The sequence below is a fragment of the Pocillopora damicornis genome, chromosome 2, assembly GCF_964200805.1.
Source record: "Pocillopora damicornis chromosome 2, jaPocDami1.2, whole genome shotgun sequence".
In the NCBI taxonomy this organism is placed as follows: Eukaryota; Metazoa; Cnidaria; class Anthozoa; order Scleractinia; family Pocilloporidae; genus Pocillopora; species Pocillopora damicornis.
In genome coordinates this window covers 11,819,944-11,834,321 of record NC_142671.1, presented here as the reverse complement: position 1 = coordinate 11,834,321, position 14,378 = coordinate 11,819,944, and the positions used below count along the sequence as shown (strand labels likewise).

General features: G+C 40.4%; 2 protein-coding genes across 3 annotated transcripts in view; both read left to right on the top strand.

Moving 5' to 3' along the window:
• Positions 1-12,653, top strand: part of LOC113668284 (fibroblast growth factor receptor 4) — a 43,348-nt gene extending 30,695 nt beyond the window's left edge. The window contains exons 4-17 of one of the 2 annotated variants that reach the window (XM_089195547.1): positions 1,102-1,464; positions 1,697-2,035; positions 2,620-2,934; positions 3,178-3,219; positions 7,976-8,115; positions 8,531-9,113; positions 9,328-9,438; positions 9,732-9,907; positions 10,029-10,151; positions 10,520-10,590; positions 11,078-11,118; positions 11,574-11,673; positions 11,946-12,045; positions 12,457-12,653. In XM_089195547.1, the coding sequence (XP_089051673.1) occupies positions 1,102-1,464; positions 1,697-2,035; positions 2,620-2,934; positions 3,178-3,219; positions 7,976-8,115; positions 8,531-9,113; positions 9,328-9,438; positions 9,732-9,907; positions 10,029-10,151; positions 10,520-10,590; positions 11,078-11,118; positions 11,574-11,673; positions 11,946-12,045; positions 12,457-12,513 (2,561 nt within the window). In that variant the 3' untranslated portion in view covers positions 12,514-12,653. The remainder of the gene's footprint in view (positions 1-1,101; positions 1,465-1,696; positions 2,036-2,619; positions 2,935-3,177; positions 3,220-7,975; positions 8,116-8,530; positions 9,114-9,327; positions 9,439-9,731; positions 9,908-10,028; positions 10,152-10,519; positions 10,591-11,077; positions 11,119-11,573; positions 11,674-11,945; positions 12,046-12,456) is intronic. The other variant, XM_089195548.1, reaches the window with a different exon arrangement.
• LOC149049907 (fibroblast growth factor receptor 4-like) overlaps positions 1-14,378 on the top strand; it is a 41,051-nt gene that overhangs the window by 3,366 nt on the left and 23,307 nt on the right. The gene's annotated exons all lie outside the window — the stretch shown is intronic.

Here is a 14,378-nt window from a genome sequence, read left to right as displayed (position 1 = left end):
CACAAACGATCGGTGGCATTTCACATTTTATGATATCAACACAAACAATAGCTGTTTTTCAAAACGATGTGACTAAATGCCTGGCAGCCGAGGACGGTCTCAAATAGACTTGATGCCCGGCCGTTAGAAATTTTCACAGAGTTTCCACCGATAGGTTCTTTCAAACTTCCTAAGAATATCAGATGTTGGTTTAGAAATGCCAAGCGATTCCAAATATCAATTTGGCTTTTTAGTGGACAAATTATCCAAGCTTGAGCATACTTTAATATCGCTCGGTTGTCGACACTCAAAGGTTCTTTCAAACTCCCTACGAATATCAGATGTTTGTTTAGAAATGTCAAGCAATTCCAGAAATTGTGTTTTTTTAGCAGTCAAACTCTCCGAGCTTGGCATACTAAAATATCGCTCGTTTGTCGACATTTAGAAATTGCACCACAGGCAGATCACACTACTTGTGTTCGTGGTTAATTATTGTTCACGAATAGGTTCAATTATCAGCCGCTGTTCGGGAATATGAGCCCGCGCTCCTCCCCCAGCGAAGAGTCGACACGAGAGAGCGGCGGGAATCGAGGTTATGATTAAAGCTCTGAAAATTGCATATCTACATAAAATCTAGGTCTAAATATCTTAACAAAGTTAAATAATCTTGCAGGGACTTACAAACTCGTGCGACTTTTTCCAGCTCTGCTCCCACATAAATGTAATCTTCTAAAATAAAAGAACGTGCAGGGCCGCACATTAAGAAGACACCCAGTATGAAAACTGGAGTTACAAGTTCTTTCCTTTTTTCCTTTCTTTTGAACCAGAAACAAAACTATTCGACAGCTTATCGTGATGGTTAACATATTCTGGAGAGGAGACGTAACAAAGTTTATCCTGCTACAAGTTCTTGTTGCCAATTCTTTACTGCACTTCTCATCAGTCACAGGCGATGCTGCAAAATGTAACACCAATTCTGGTAAGTATAACTATTACCCAGGTCTTTTTCGTCTATGAATATAATCATCAGTGACAGTTTTATTTTTACAATTGTTGACACTTCAATCAATAGGGAACTAGCGAATGATAAGCCAGCTTTTTAAAAATTTCTGGCTTTTACAGCTATACCTGAAGTTAAAATCTTCTCAAGTCCGCCAAACCGCACGCAACCCATCGCAGCAGCCATTAATCTGACCTGTGAAGCGTGGCCCAAGCACGACGACGCGTCTCTTGCCAAGAGACGGATCAAGTATATCCAGTGGTATGATACCCATGGAAGAAAAATTGGAGACAAATGCCTCAAAAAGCAATCAGTGAAGAATCTGAAATGTCCATTAATTCTCAAGAATCTGACCATAGAAAACTTCGGGAACTACACTTGTGAAGTACAAAATGAATATGCTGGATACTGCACGAGAAAATCCGTTGAAATTCTTCATAAAGGTAACAATCAGATTACTCCCAACACAAATAAATTTGGGCACGGTAAATATTTATTATCGTAGTTACTTCTCTTCGCTATCTCCGTCAAAGGCTGGTTTAATAAAATAGCAAAAGTGGGTACGGAAATCAGCAATAGAGTAAGGGGAAAAACAGGATATTTTTGCAAATTCTGTTTATTTTAGCTTGATTATCTCCTTCCCCTTCCCTTACCAACCCCCCTCACCCCAAGGTTTTTACTTACTTGCCATAGTACTCTTGATTGGTTATTTTGCAGAAAACTTAAGTCCACTTGACACAACAAAGGCACCCCACCTATTTCCTGAGGTGGTTGAAAACCCAAAGAACCAAAGCGCTTTCATTGGCTCCAATGTAACTTTTAACTGTATTATCATGGGTCTTCCAACACCAGCCATCTCATGGATGAAGAACAACGACTCATATGTGGTAACATCCAATGTGAGAGCCATGGTTGTTTCAGAGAACAAAAGTTATCACAGTCAGCTGATAATAACGAAAGTGAAGATAGAAGATAATGGCAAATATCAGTGCGTTGCAAGCAACAGTGCTGGTGAGAGGACATCGTCAGCGGCTTTCTTGTACATAAAAAAATTAGGTAAGACTCCCTTACATTGTTGGAAAATTTAGCTTATTCAGTTGACTCTGGCCAATAAACATTCATAAACACATGCTCTCAGCAAACCGTTAAGAAGCTGTACTTCATTGTACATGACCCAGGAACGAGGAACATGAGCATAAAGTAACATCATCGCCTGTGATGCTGGTAGAATTTCGGGGTGATCGGGGCATTTGGAGCAAATTTACTGCATGAAGATATTTGTATATTCACCGTGATCATTGTGTGAACTTGGCACCCTGTGGTTGGACGTCAAAGTAGTTTAAGAGAAACATATTTATCATTTATAGTTATTTTCTTTATACCTGAAAACGAAGTCTCGAAGAGCACTGAAGAGTTTTAGTTTCTATCATAGTGCAAATGGATAAAACGTGAGGCTAAATATTCCAGGATGTCTAAAACGTGGCAAAGCTCGCTTTTTGTTTTTGGAGTCTCGCTTATTAACCCACTTTTCCTGTTTTTATGTGCCCCCTTCAATTTTTAAAAATATTTTTACGAGTTCTCAATTTTTTTTATCTTCTCCCAACACATTTTTTACTGTCATCTGGGATTGTCGGTGTCAGCTTTCCTGGCACCGGAGACTGTCGAGGATCCAAAGAACCAAACCGTCGTTGCTGGTTTCAACGTAACTTTAAACTGCACCGCCAAAGGTTCTCCCATGCCATCCATCACATGGATAAAGAACAACGATCCACTCGCTGGACAGTCCAACCCAAGAATAAAATACAATGAGAATGCCTTGGACGACAAACAAATTCATAGCCAACTGGTAATAGAAGATGCAAAGAAAGAAGATAAAGGAAAATATCACTGCGTTGCAAATAATGCTGTGGGAGAAAAAGCATCCAACCCGGCTTTCTTGTCCATAGAAGATTTAGGTGAGACGTATGCTGTATATTACTTCTTAACTTGACATCAGGTTTTATCATGGAACGACCATTTTTTTCTTTGGAAAGGGATGAAAGAAACTTTGGCAAAAGGGAAAGTGCTTTAGATTTTTTTAAATTTAGGCAATTTTTAAATATACTTAATTAATGCACAGTATTTCCCTTTCATTCCTCTTACCGGGTATCAACATTTTTTATTTGCTTCCCGTACTTCTTTCACATCTTTGCTTTCAGATAACTGGGCGAGGACTGTTGAGGATCCGGTGAACCAAACTTGTATGATTCGTTGAATTTAATTACATTCTATAGCGCCGCAATGTGCGTTACTTAGGCCTCGTTTGAAGTTTTTTTGCTGTTGTTTTGTCAAGGTTAGTTTTAAGCTAAGGATTTTGAAGCTGTCTCGTAAGAAGCACTAATTTCGAATCGTCGCCGGATAGATCCTCGTATTTCAAATCGTTGTTTGCAAGAATATAAGGAATCTGGGTGTATACAGGTTGTTGTGTCATATTTATTTACGCCAAGCTTAGCTGGCCCCTACATAATTCAAAGTTAGAGTTCTTATGTCAAGATTTGTTTACATGAGTGGTTTGTCATCAGCTGACCGGCAAAAAGAAAAGAAAATCGGCCAGTAGTTCGAAGGTAAAAGTTGTCTTTGAAGAATCTCACGTAAAGTAAATCGTCATGTTGCTGAAGAGGCGCCGAATAAATTGTCAGAAGTCAACGCGTTTAGGAGCGACGAGAGCGGTGGAAATTTGGATGTATGGCCATTGTTAGCCGTAGGCTACGTTGATTTAATTTCTGTTAGCGAAAATCTTCGAGGTTCAACTATGGAAACTAGGAAGAAAGCACCGAGCGAGATTTTGAATGAAGAGGAAGTCAACACTGAGAGAGCTGTCCATGCTGGGCGTCGGAGAGCTGGACATTTAGGAGAACTGTGAAAACGTCGGAATGTCGTTCAAGATTTGATTACAAGCCCAGGAGTTGAAAAACAGAAGTAGAAGAAACCGTTGGCAGGTATGAAGAATGAATGGAGGGAGAAAAAGATGACAGAAGAAAAAAAGGCCTCCATCTGAGTCCAATTTTGGTCACCGGCGTCAGCTTTAGGAGGGAATCTCACTCCCTAGTTAGCAGTTTGACTCGACACTCTCCTTAACTAACTACAACACCCGCACCTGACACAATTCAGCCACCAGTGTACTCTATTGAGAGCTTATCACCAGCGAGTTTCCGGTCAACATCCGCTTATTATAGCAACAGCAAATGAAATCTACCCAGCATTTGTTTCACAGCTGACCTACCTTTGCCAATGCAGTACCCGTACCTCTATCCTTAGTCACTGACCTCTGCGCAGCAGTCAGAAGTTTGGAAACAATTGAACTAGGGATCAAACAAGGTCCATCGCTACCAAAAGTAGAGTTAATAAAGTTCAGTGGGAATGCGATAATTACGCTAATGAGAAAGCTTCCCGATGAAGGTCTTAAAAGAAAGTGGGTCGATAGAGCAGGAGATCTCATCAAGAGCAAAGGTCGAGCTGCGTATTTGGATTTTGTTACATGACAGGACGGAAAAACGCGTGGACTGTAAGTACCTCCCGTTGTCCCATACAAAGCCTTAGAAAACTTTTCTAAGGCTTTGTATGGAACAACGGGAGGTACTTACAGTGCATGCATTATCCGTCCTGTCATGTATTTTTAGAGAGGCAGGACAACGTGTCAAAAATGGACATGAAAAAGAACTGAAGTTTTCTCCATGTGCTGGGAGGGAAAGTAAGGAATCTTCCAAAGGAAAGGCAGATTACACGCTTAAAGTCACAACACTTGCTACCCACATTGAAGAAGATTAGCAGGGCACCGCCATACCTACCGGAGTTCCACTGAAGTGTCCACAGTGCTCGGGACCACATGGAGTCTGGAGCTGTCGGACATTTATAAGTTCCTCTTTAAGAGATCGTTTAAAGACTGTAAGACAACACCGACTTTGCAGAGCATGTCTCTCACAGGGACATAGCGCGGAACAGTGTCCCAAAAGGATTCCCATGCTTAAAACCAGGGTGTGGCTAAGACCATTATATCTAATCCATTTCAGTGTAGCCGACGGAAATGGGAGTGGCATCAAGACTAACGGCCATGATACGTTTCGAAGTGCTGAAAGGAATGGTGCAGCAAAAGGAACTGTCGCAGATCTCCGCTACGTTCCAGGGTCAATAGCCGCTAAGATTGGATCAGATAATCCTCCGAACACTACAACTCCACTTAGTGTGCCTGTTACTGTGGGCGTGGTAGGGACCAGTCGACCTCGAGTGTGCTTGAAGATTGTCCCAGTTAAAATCAGTAGTCGTAATGGTGCCAAAGAGATATTTATTCATGTGAGTGTTCGTGGTCAGATGCTAGTTCCTGCCTCGAGGGCCTTGTGCGGGAGTTAGATTTGAATGATATGAAGCCGACTAGTGTTACGATGGCGACGGTCAATTGTGAACACAAAAGGACCGACCTTCAGGTTCAGCTGAACGTTACAACCTTAGCCATGTTTTAACTGCAGGGAGTCTTCCTTTTACGCTAAGACATATGGCAATCAACGAAGAAATAAGGAAGTAGCCTCACTTTACTGGCATCAGTGTACCCGAAACAGGAGATAAAAGAGTAACAATCCTGATAGGCAGCGATCATCCAGAAATTATCAACTTGCTGTTAGACAAGAGGGAAGAACATAATACACAACAAGCGTGAAGTTCTTGATATACAACTGGAGCACATGTACAATGAAGAATGTGGCGACACGAACGGGGCATTATCAGATTCGACTTCCCTTTCGAGAGGAAGAAGAGGAGGCTTCCAGCTCCCAAAATGGATTTCAAACCGTCGTGATGTCTTGTCAGCGTTCTAGTGGGAGAACGAGCTCCGCACATTGAGGATCTAGATTTGAAATCCGACAATTTGCCTCTGGATAAGGCTTTAGGAATCCATTAGGACGTAGAACGCGATACGATCGACTTCGTTTTTAGCGAGCGAGACAGCTAGAATCGTAAGGGAGCACTGTCCTCGATTGCGACCGTACACGATCCACTCAGATTTGCCAGTTCGTTACTTCAACTTGGAAGAGAAATCACTCAAGAATTGTGTAAATTAAAACTAAGTTGGGACAATATCCCAGAGGAAATGCGTCTGCGTTGGAGAAAGTGGAGAGAAGGCCTTATGAATATGCATAAGTAACACAAATTCAAATATAGAGTTGAAGCTCAGTCCCACCCCTTTATCAGTGCCCGAAGTGACTGAAGCAGAGAAGAGGATTGTGAAGGTTGTACAGAGACATTCATTTCCTATAGACATTGACAAGTCAGTGATAACAGGTCGACTCGCCTGACTTAAACCGTTTGAAGAAGAAGGGATATTATGCGTGTCGGACGAAGATTGAAGCATTCAGATCTAAAGTACGATGCTAAGTACCCAGTGGTATTTCCAGGAAAGCACTCAGTTACTGAGTTAATAATACGTCACTATCACCATCTCAATGGACACGTAGGAGTCTACAATGTCTTAGCAGAAATAAGACAACGGCTTCGGATTGTCAGGGGAGTTTCTTCAGTGAAGCGTGTTCTCATCAAGTGTCACGTTTGCAGGCGTTATAATGCCAAGTTAGGAGAGCAAGTGACTGCACAACTTTCAGTGGTTCGAGTCTCTTCTGACAGTGAACGCTTTTGGTAGAAATTGAGAAAATCTTGAACGACAGACCGATAATTTTAGTGTCGAGTGACCCGCCAGACTTATGCCGAGCCATATTCATCTGTTACGTAGAAACCCGTCCTTTTTCCTAGACGTGTTTGAAGAGTCGGACAAGTTCAAGGCAAGATGGAACATATTCATCTTCTCGGAAACGAATTTTGGTGCAGATGGACGAAAGAGTACTTGCCGACGCTCCAGGTGCGACAGAAATGGTTATGTCCGAAGCCTGACCTCAGAGTTGATGAATTGGTTTTTAGGATGGCAGACAGGAACATGCCTCGAGAGCAGAGGCCAAAAGCTTAAGTGGAGCGGACCTTCTCGGACAGTGAAGGGATAGTACGTCAATTAATCGTTAGAACAACAGAAGGAGTATACCGCAGAGACACAACTTTAGGCTGATCCGCTTTTCTTGATACGTTAGAGAGCCTCTTTTGCCAGCGGAGAAGTTGCAGAACCGTACTGAGGAACAAAACAAACCATTTCAAGCCAGAACAATTCTGTGAACAGCAATTGCGTTAATTTTAGAAAGACCCCCTTGTCATCTTTCGGGGAGAGAGGGTGTATAATTCGTTGAATTGTGTACTTACACACTATAGCACCGCTAACAATATACCTAGGGCGCAGTTTCTCGCACCGTGTGCATTGCTTGGGCGTCGTTTGTAGTTTTTTGCCTTTCTTTTTGTCAAGTTTAGTTTTTAGCTAAGGATTTTGAGGCAATCCTGTTAGAAGCAGCAACTTCGAATCGTCGCCGAATAGATCCTCGTATGTAAATCGTTCTTTACAAGAATACTAAGAATCTGAACGCATACAAGTTGTTGTGTCGTATTTATTTTCGCTAAGCGTAGCCGGCCCCTACAAAACTGCTTTTTTCGGTTCCAATGTAACTTTTAACTGTTCTGCTGCTGGTCTTCCGAAGCCAAATATCATATGGGTAAAGAACAATAATTCGAATGCTGCAAACTCAAACCCAAGGGCAAGAGTAATTCCAATTTTACTGGATGACAAAAAAATAATTCAAAGTCAGCTGTCAATAAGAGAAGTGAAGGAAGAAGACGACGGAAAAAATTATTGTGTTAAAAAGAGCAGCGCTGGAGAAATAGCATCGAAATATGCGTTCTTGTTCATTAAGCAGCTAGGTGAGGTCGCACATTGGTACAGTTTGTAACTTTATGTTCGATTTCCGTGAGGGGCAATTATGCAACATAGCTCAGTGTGAAATTTCACAGGAACGATAAGTAATTGAAAAATTCTCAAGTTTGCCGACTCTCACTCATGTATGCAATTTTTCCTCATCTTTCAACTGCTGTATCCAGCAACAGTGTCACTGAGAAAAGATCACCATCGTTCAGTCCCCATGATTACTGCGCTTGGTGTTTTTGGTGGCACCATAATGACAATCATGTGCAGGTGCACCATGGCGTTTTTCTATCGACGTGCAAGACAAAATAACCAGGTATTTTTCATAGATTGTTTAACCCCTAAGAGTGACTAGTATCTAATTTCTCCTTATAATATCACCCTCAAATCGCACATTAAGGTGATGAGAATAAAGGAAATGGTCACCAACAAGAAAAGTTCTGGATTATGAAACAAATTCTCCTCATCAGCACCTGAGGGAATGTATGAGGAGCAATAAGGGGAATATGCATACTGATGTTAAGATAGAAAAGTTTAAAAATTAACTTTGTCCAACCCTCAAAACGATATTTTTTCTTCAACTAAATTGCTGCTAAATGAAATCGGAAAGAATACTCAATTTTTTTTGTTTTGAATGATTGGGCATTTCGATCATTTCGATTACCAAATCATTGGTGACCATGAATTGTTATCTGTTGAAGATATTGACATTCTATCCATTTCAATAACAGGGTAACAGGGATGAGGGAGAACTTTATGTGGTCTGCATGGCCAACAAAGATTTGGCTGAGGGAATAGCAGAAGATGAGAATCATAATGAGAACGGTTCAGCGACTTTAGTGGTAAATGTTGTCGCTCCGCTGGTAGATGATGAAAAGCAAAATACCAATATGCGACCAAAGGGAAAAGACCCCACACAAGACAAAGAGAGTGTCGATTCGATGCTCTTAGAGGGAAGCAAGATTCCTACTCCACCAGATGTTGGAGAAAAAAATTTCAGAAATCCCATCTTTGATCAAAAAGACCAGGCAGAAAAGTTGTTTAACTCACGCAGTGGTTATTCAAGTGCTCAAGATGGTCGTAATGATGTCAACGTGATTCCGCATCAAGACAGTGACATGGATAGCTACAAACGTGGCGATCAAATGCTAATATCTCTTAACACAACGCTTGGAGAAGAATGCGCGAAAGACGTGGATGATCTCGAAGTGCTTGAAGAAGTACTCGGCCATGGAGAATATGGAATCGTTTACAAAGGTCGTTGTGGTAGAAAGAACGGAAACGTTATTGATGTTGCAGTAAAAAAGTTGAAAGGTATGCATAGGAGTCTTATTCTATTCGCACTGATCTTTTCTAAGTTTTAAATTTTCCTACAGTCAGGAGGGATCAGTAAGTAAATACGATCACGTAGATGCTTTTGAGACCATTGAATGTCATCATAAGCTTCTGAAGTCATTTAATTACACTCGGTATTCTCTAAGGAAATTGAAGGAGTTTAACTTAAAATCTTTTCACGTTTTTTATGCAGATGATGCAAGCGCACTTGAGAAAGCTGCGCTGTTAAACGAGATAAGGACTCTGAAACAAGCTGGCCGACATCCGAACATTGTCAATTTAATTGGAGCATGGGTACACGGAGGTAAGGTTTCGTTCGACCATACAAATTGCATAGAATGGGCATCTATCCCCAGTCTCACCGACCTGCGCAAAAATGCCACCGGTAATTATTTTTACTGAAGTTTACAGGGTAACTATGATGTTGGGATTAATTCCGGTCGCGTGAATATTTTTTCGAGTTATGTCTTTCTCTTTGAAAACTCTAATTTTTCTGTCCCGGTTAATGACAAGATAACTTTGCGATTTCGTAAACTCTCTTTCATGCAGCCCGTAAGCCGTCGTCGAGTTCCTGATAGCCAACTTTTCTCTCCTCAGAAACAGTTTTTGTTGTTACTGAATTAGTCCGAGGTGGTAGCCTTGAAAGCCTTTTGAAGAGCAAGGACGACGGAAGTAACGAATATGCAAATGTCTGCTGTAAACTGAGCGACCGACAGCTGTTGAACATTGCACTGCAGGTGGCCTTGGGAATGCAGCATTTAGAAGAGCGGAAGGTTGGCAAATCACAAAAAATTTATCTCAACGATAACTCTCGGTGAAAATTTGACTCATTCTTAACATGCTTTGGTATAATATTTGTGTAATAGAAAACCGGAATTGCAACTTTCTTTTCAGTGCATTCACCGCGACCTTGCAGCGAGAAATGTCTTTATTGATTCAAGCAAGGTGGCAAAAGTTGGAGACTTTGGATTAGCAAGGAACATCTCAGACGATGGATTATACATCAAAACTTCATGTGTAAGTACTGGATCACTCATTATTAATCTTTTTTCTTGTGTTGAAAGCCGCAGGAAATTTAAATTTCTGTTTAAATATGACCACTCATTTTTTCTCTGGGGCCGCATAAGTTCACCTCATGAAAACCCTGAATTAAATTTATTTATCTATCATAAACCACTTTTTTTCTGTCTACACTCTTTCACTATAAAAACAGTACATGTAAGTATCACTTTAGAGGGTCAGAACCTTGTCGTGGGCTAAATTTCATTATTTCCTTCTAAATTAGGCGAGCATACGCTTTGGTTGGCATGATACCTTCTGTGCTTGTTCATTAAATATTACGTAATGATACAGAATAGCTTTTTTTAAGCTACCTTTATCAACAGATTAAAATTCCATGGAGATGGTCGTCTTTGGAATCTCTTCGAGATCGAGTTTATACATCCAAGAGCGATGTGTAAGTAAACAAAAAGAAACATACGTTGTCTGACGTGGAAGGGGTAGCCTTGTCCACCATCAATATGTTTGGTCAAGATTGAGACACGTAAGGCCGCTGAGATTTTTACGTACCAAGAACAATGTTAGAGAGGAGTTCCTCTTCTCCTTTTTTCCTCCCTTTGTATTCTACTCGATGTCCATGTATATATATCTTGAACAAATTGCCTCTTAATAGTGTCCCAAGCCAGGTTAGATCGCATTATCAGCAACCGGTATCATTCGACGGCTTATACCGTGATAACTCACGACTCTGGTACACTTTCAACCTACAATTGAGTGGTCGCTTGGAATCTAAGAATTCCTAAAAGTTATATATATATATAATTTTTATGATGAACTTTCACTGGTTAAATTCTTACACTTATTTTAAAAAATTCCGCTATTTCATTTTCCGAAAACAGTAGATACCCTTAACTGAACGCGTCCTTTTTCTTAATCATTTTCAGTTGGTCGTTCGGCATACTACTTTCGGAAATAGCAACACATGGTAGGTCTATAAACGTTCGATGATTTCTATGCCTAGGAGAGCTATATTAAAACTCTTCATCATCTGGCGAAGTGATCCTGAGGTAAATTGGTAAATTCAAGCGTTCAGTGAATTCACTAAATTCGGCCAGCGGTCATTAGTTTGGGTCGGGGTTTGTCCATACTGACCGTTCCAAGAAGACGATCATACACTGCATATTTTCGTTCGCGAAAGTCGGCGAATACAATATTAACAAGTTTGGTCCGAGTGACTCATAACAAACTACTTATATGACTAACCTCGCTTGCTCGAGTCTTACTGTGGAATATTGGACCTCGGTTGTTTTAGTGCGCACCTGGCTGCGCTCAGTCCGTACTGCCACAACCTCGGCTCGGTTAGTAACACGTTAATAATCCATTGAGTTTTTAAACTTAAAGCTATTACCGTCGAGCAAACTTCGTTATTTTGCTTTACAGGTAAGCTGCCATACCCTGACATCGAATCACCACTTTCCCTGGTAAGTCGGCTCTCTACGGGTTATCGGATGCCTCGTCCTCACCAATGTTCGGAAGAACTGTAAGTGTTTCGATCATTTGTAAGACCGTCTATTTCTTACACATATTTGCTTACATGTTAACAGTCGACACTTTTTCCATTATTTAAGTAGCTTGAGGCATTTGTCACGTGACTGGGTCAACGAAATACTCTGCCTTCCGTAAGATATGGGAACTCTACCTATTTGGGATGTCGCTGTCATGGAAGCTCCGTAGTTTGGTTGGGTGAAGATTGAGTGAGCTAGTTGACTAAAGAGGTCTTCAAAATTAAAGAATGATGCAATGCATTTGTAGGTATACGTTAATGAGCTCTTGTTGGAACGAGAATCCTTTGATGAGACCTTCGTTTACTGACATCGTGAATCAGCTGGAATACCTCTTAAGAGAAGTAAAGGTGAGTGAAACTGGATTTAAGCCATTCCCTACTGCTTCCTTCCTCATTCAACTTTTCCATTTTTCAATTAATTACACTTGAGTAGATTACGCGGAAACATTTTCAACCCCTCCAGTTTTCAAATGCCGGAGAGACTTGCATCTAACGAGGAGTCATATACGTCCAAGGAAATGGCAGCAAAAATCGAAACTCTCTTCGTAGTAAATGGCTTATTAAAATTAAAATTACATCCAAAGGAAAAGTCGTGTGTATTAGGTTTAATTGGTCTTTCTTGGGTTCTGTTTTTCATCTTTTCTCATCCGCTCGCTTGTTCCTTTTGTCATTATTATCCATTATCACTATTATCATTACTGAGCTTCCTACGTGTATCCAACCTGTCATTTTTTCATCGCTTTGATTCTTCTGTTCCAGAGGACATATATCAACATCATGGAGGATGAAATCATTAGCAGAATTGATTTGAAGTAGAAGTAAAATGAGTGGGCAGAAAATCCAGCATCTAGCGCCATGTTGTGCTGTATTTCAAAATTGAGTAGTCTTGAATTGAATGACCTGTTCATCTTGTTACCAATAAGCTAGGTGAAAAAGAAAGTCATAGAAATCTTAGTTGTTGTTATGCTCGTGGGCTAAAGAAACTCGGTCCTTTTTTTTTTCCTTGGTAATTTTCATGAAAGCAGCTCCAGTGTTGGTAAATTAGTCAACTCCGCTTAATTAATGAGAGGATGTAAATATGAAATGCTTTCATTCATTAGCCGGAAATGGGTACAATTGTCTGTATTTAAAAGTTCGTTGTGAATTGCACCATGCTTATTTGAAGAGGATCAAGAAGACTGGAAAACGGACTTGCTGTCCCTGGATCCTTCCTGGCTAAAACGACCAGCCAAGCAATTGTGGTCACAAAATTGGACGACGACGAGATCATTCGTTTGAAGGAACTGTGCGCTCACATGGACGTAATAGTTGAGAACCTGAGACAAAGACCACTGTTTTTGTATTATAAGCCTTAAGTAAGCAATAAAGGAAAATGAACCTGGTTGATCTCAATGTACTGGTACTCTTACAGAGATACCACTGAAAAAGAATAGGGGCGCTTATTTGAGGGGTTTCAATCTAGCCCTTGATCATGTGAGTACCCAGATAACCCATGCAACACAAAGGGCTCGGCTGACAGATCTTGGTACTCTGACGTGAGGAAGACATTTTAAATTTTGTTTTTACGACTAACAGCTCCACTACGTTCCAGAGTCCGCGTCCATGTGTTTCACTAATGTTTAGAAATTCTAAAAACAAAGAAACAGATGCATGATACGGTAGTCGAAGCAGAAAGTACATATAGCTTGTTTAACTTATCAACCTTTGCCGAAAAAGCAACTACTAGGCAAAATTATCGATCGAATACGCTTTATGCAAATGCCTTGCGAAATTTTAATCAGTTAGCAGAACTGTTCACTGTACATTCCCTATGGTGCTGACTAAGAGAAATTCGTTTAATGGTCAAGAGCTCGTCAAGTTGTTGATCATTTCTTTTATTCTCCTGACCTTAATGTTTAATCCAGGGGTGGTGCTGTGAAGAGAAATTAGATGCTAGTAACTCGATCTCAGGGTTTAAAGGGTTAAATCATACGAACCTTTAAGTCTCAAGATCTCATTAGTAATTCTCCTTACTGTCTGCTATACAAATCGTCTAATGTTACTTCTGAGAATTTGGTATTGGATCAATTAACCTCCTAATTGATACCTTTCTTGGTTCTCATTTCTTGTCTTCTTGATTTTGTAATGATATTGTAAGGAGAAATTCTGTCTTGGTCACTCACGGAAGTTAAAGGGTTAAACCAGAGAATTTCAAAGGTTACTTCTCTCTTATCTCTTATCTAAATTTTTCCTGAAAACTTCAGTTAAAAAATAAAAAGCCAACTGCTTTCGAACGTTTACATAAAATGGTTTCTGAATCTTTAGCACTGCCAAATGGAGCTGACTGTGAATTGTTTCGAGCATGTAGCTACATAAAGGCTCAGAGACAAAGACCGACGCACTCATATGAATAGTGTGTGAATAGATGTGTAATAATTTTTACTTAAATTTATTTTTTGTTTTCTCGTCTCTCTTTCAAGCAAATTAATCAGGATAGTGAAAGTCGTGAACGAAAAGAATATGCGTCTGAAGCTAGTCTCGCAAATTAGCGATGTAGCAATGACACTCATTTATCGTGGTACACAGGTGATTGTCTATCCCGTTGGCTTCTGTGAAATACTTTTCGTCTGAATCCGGCTCAGCTTTTTCTTCAAAAGACTAAATGACTCACCGGATATTGCGTTAAGCAGAATGAAGGCCAA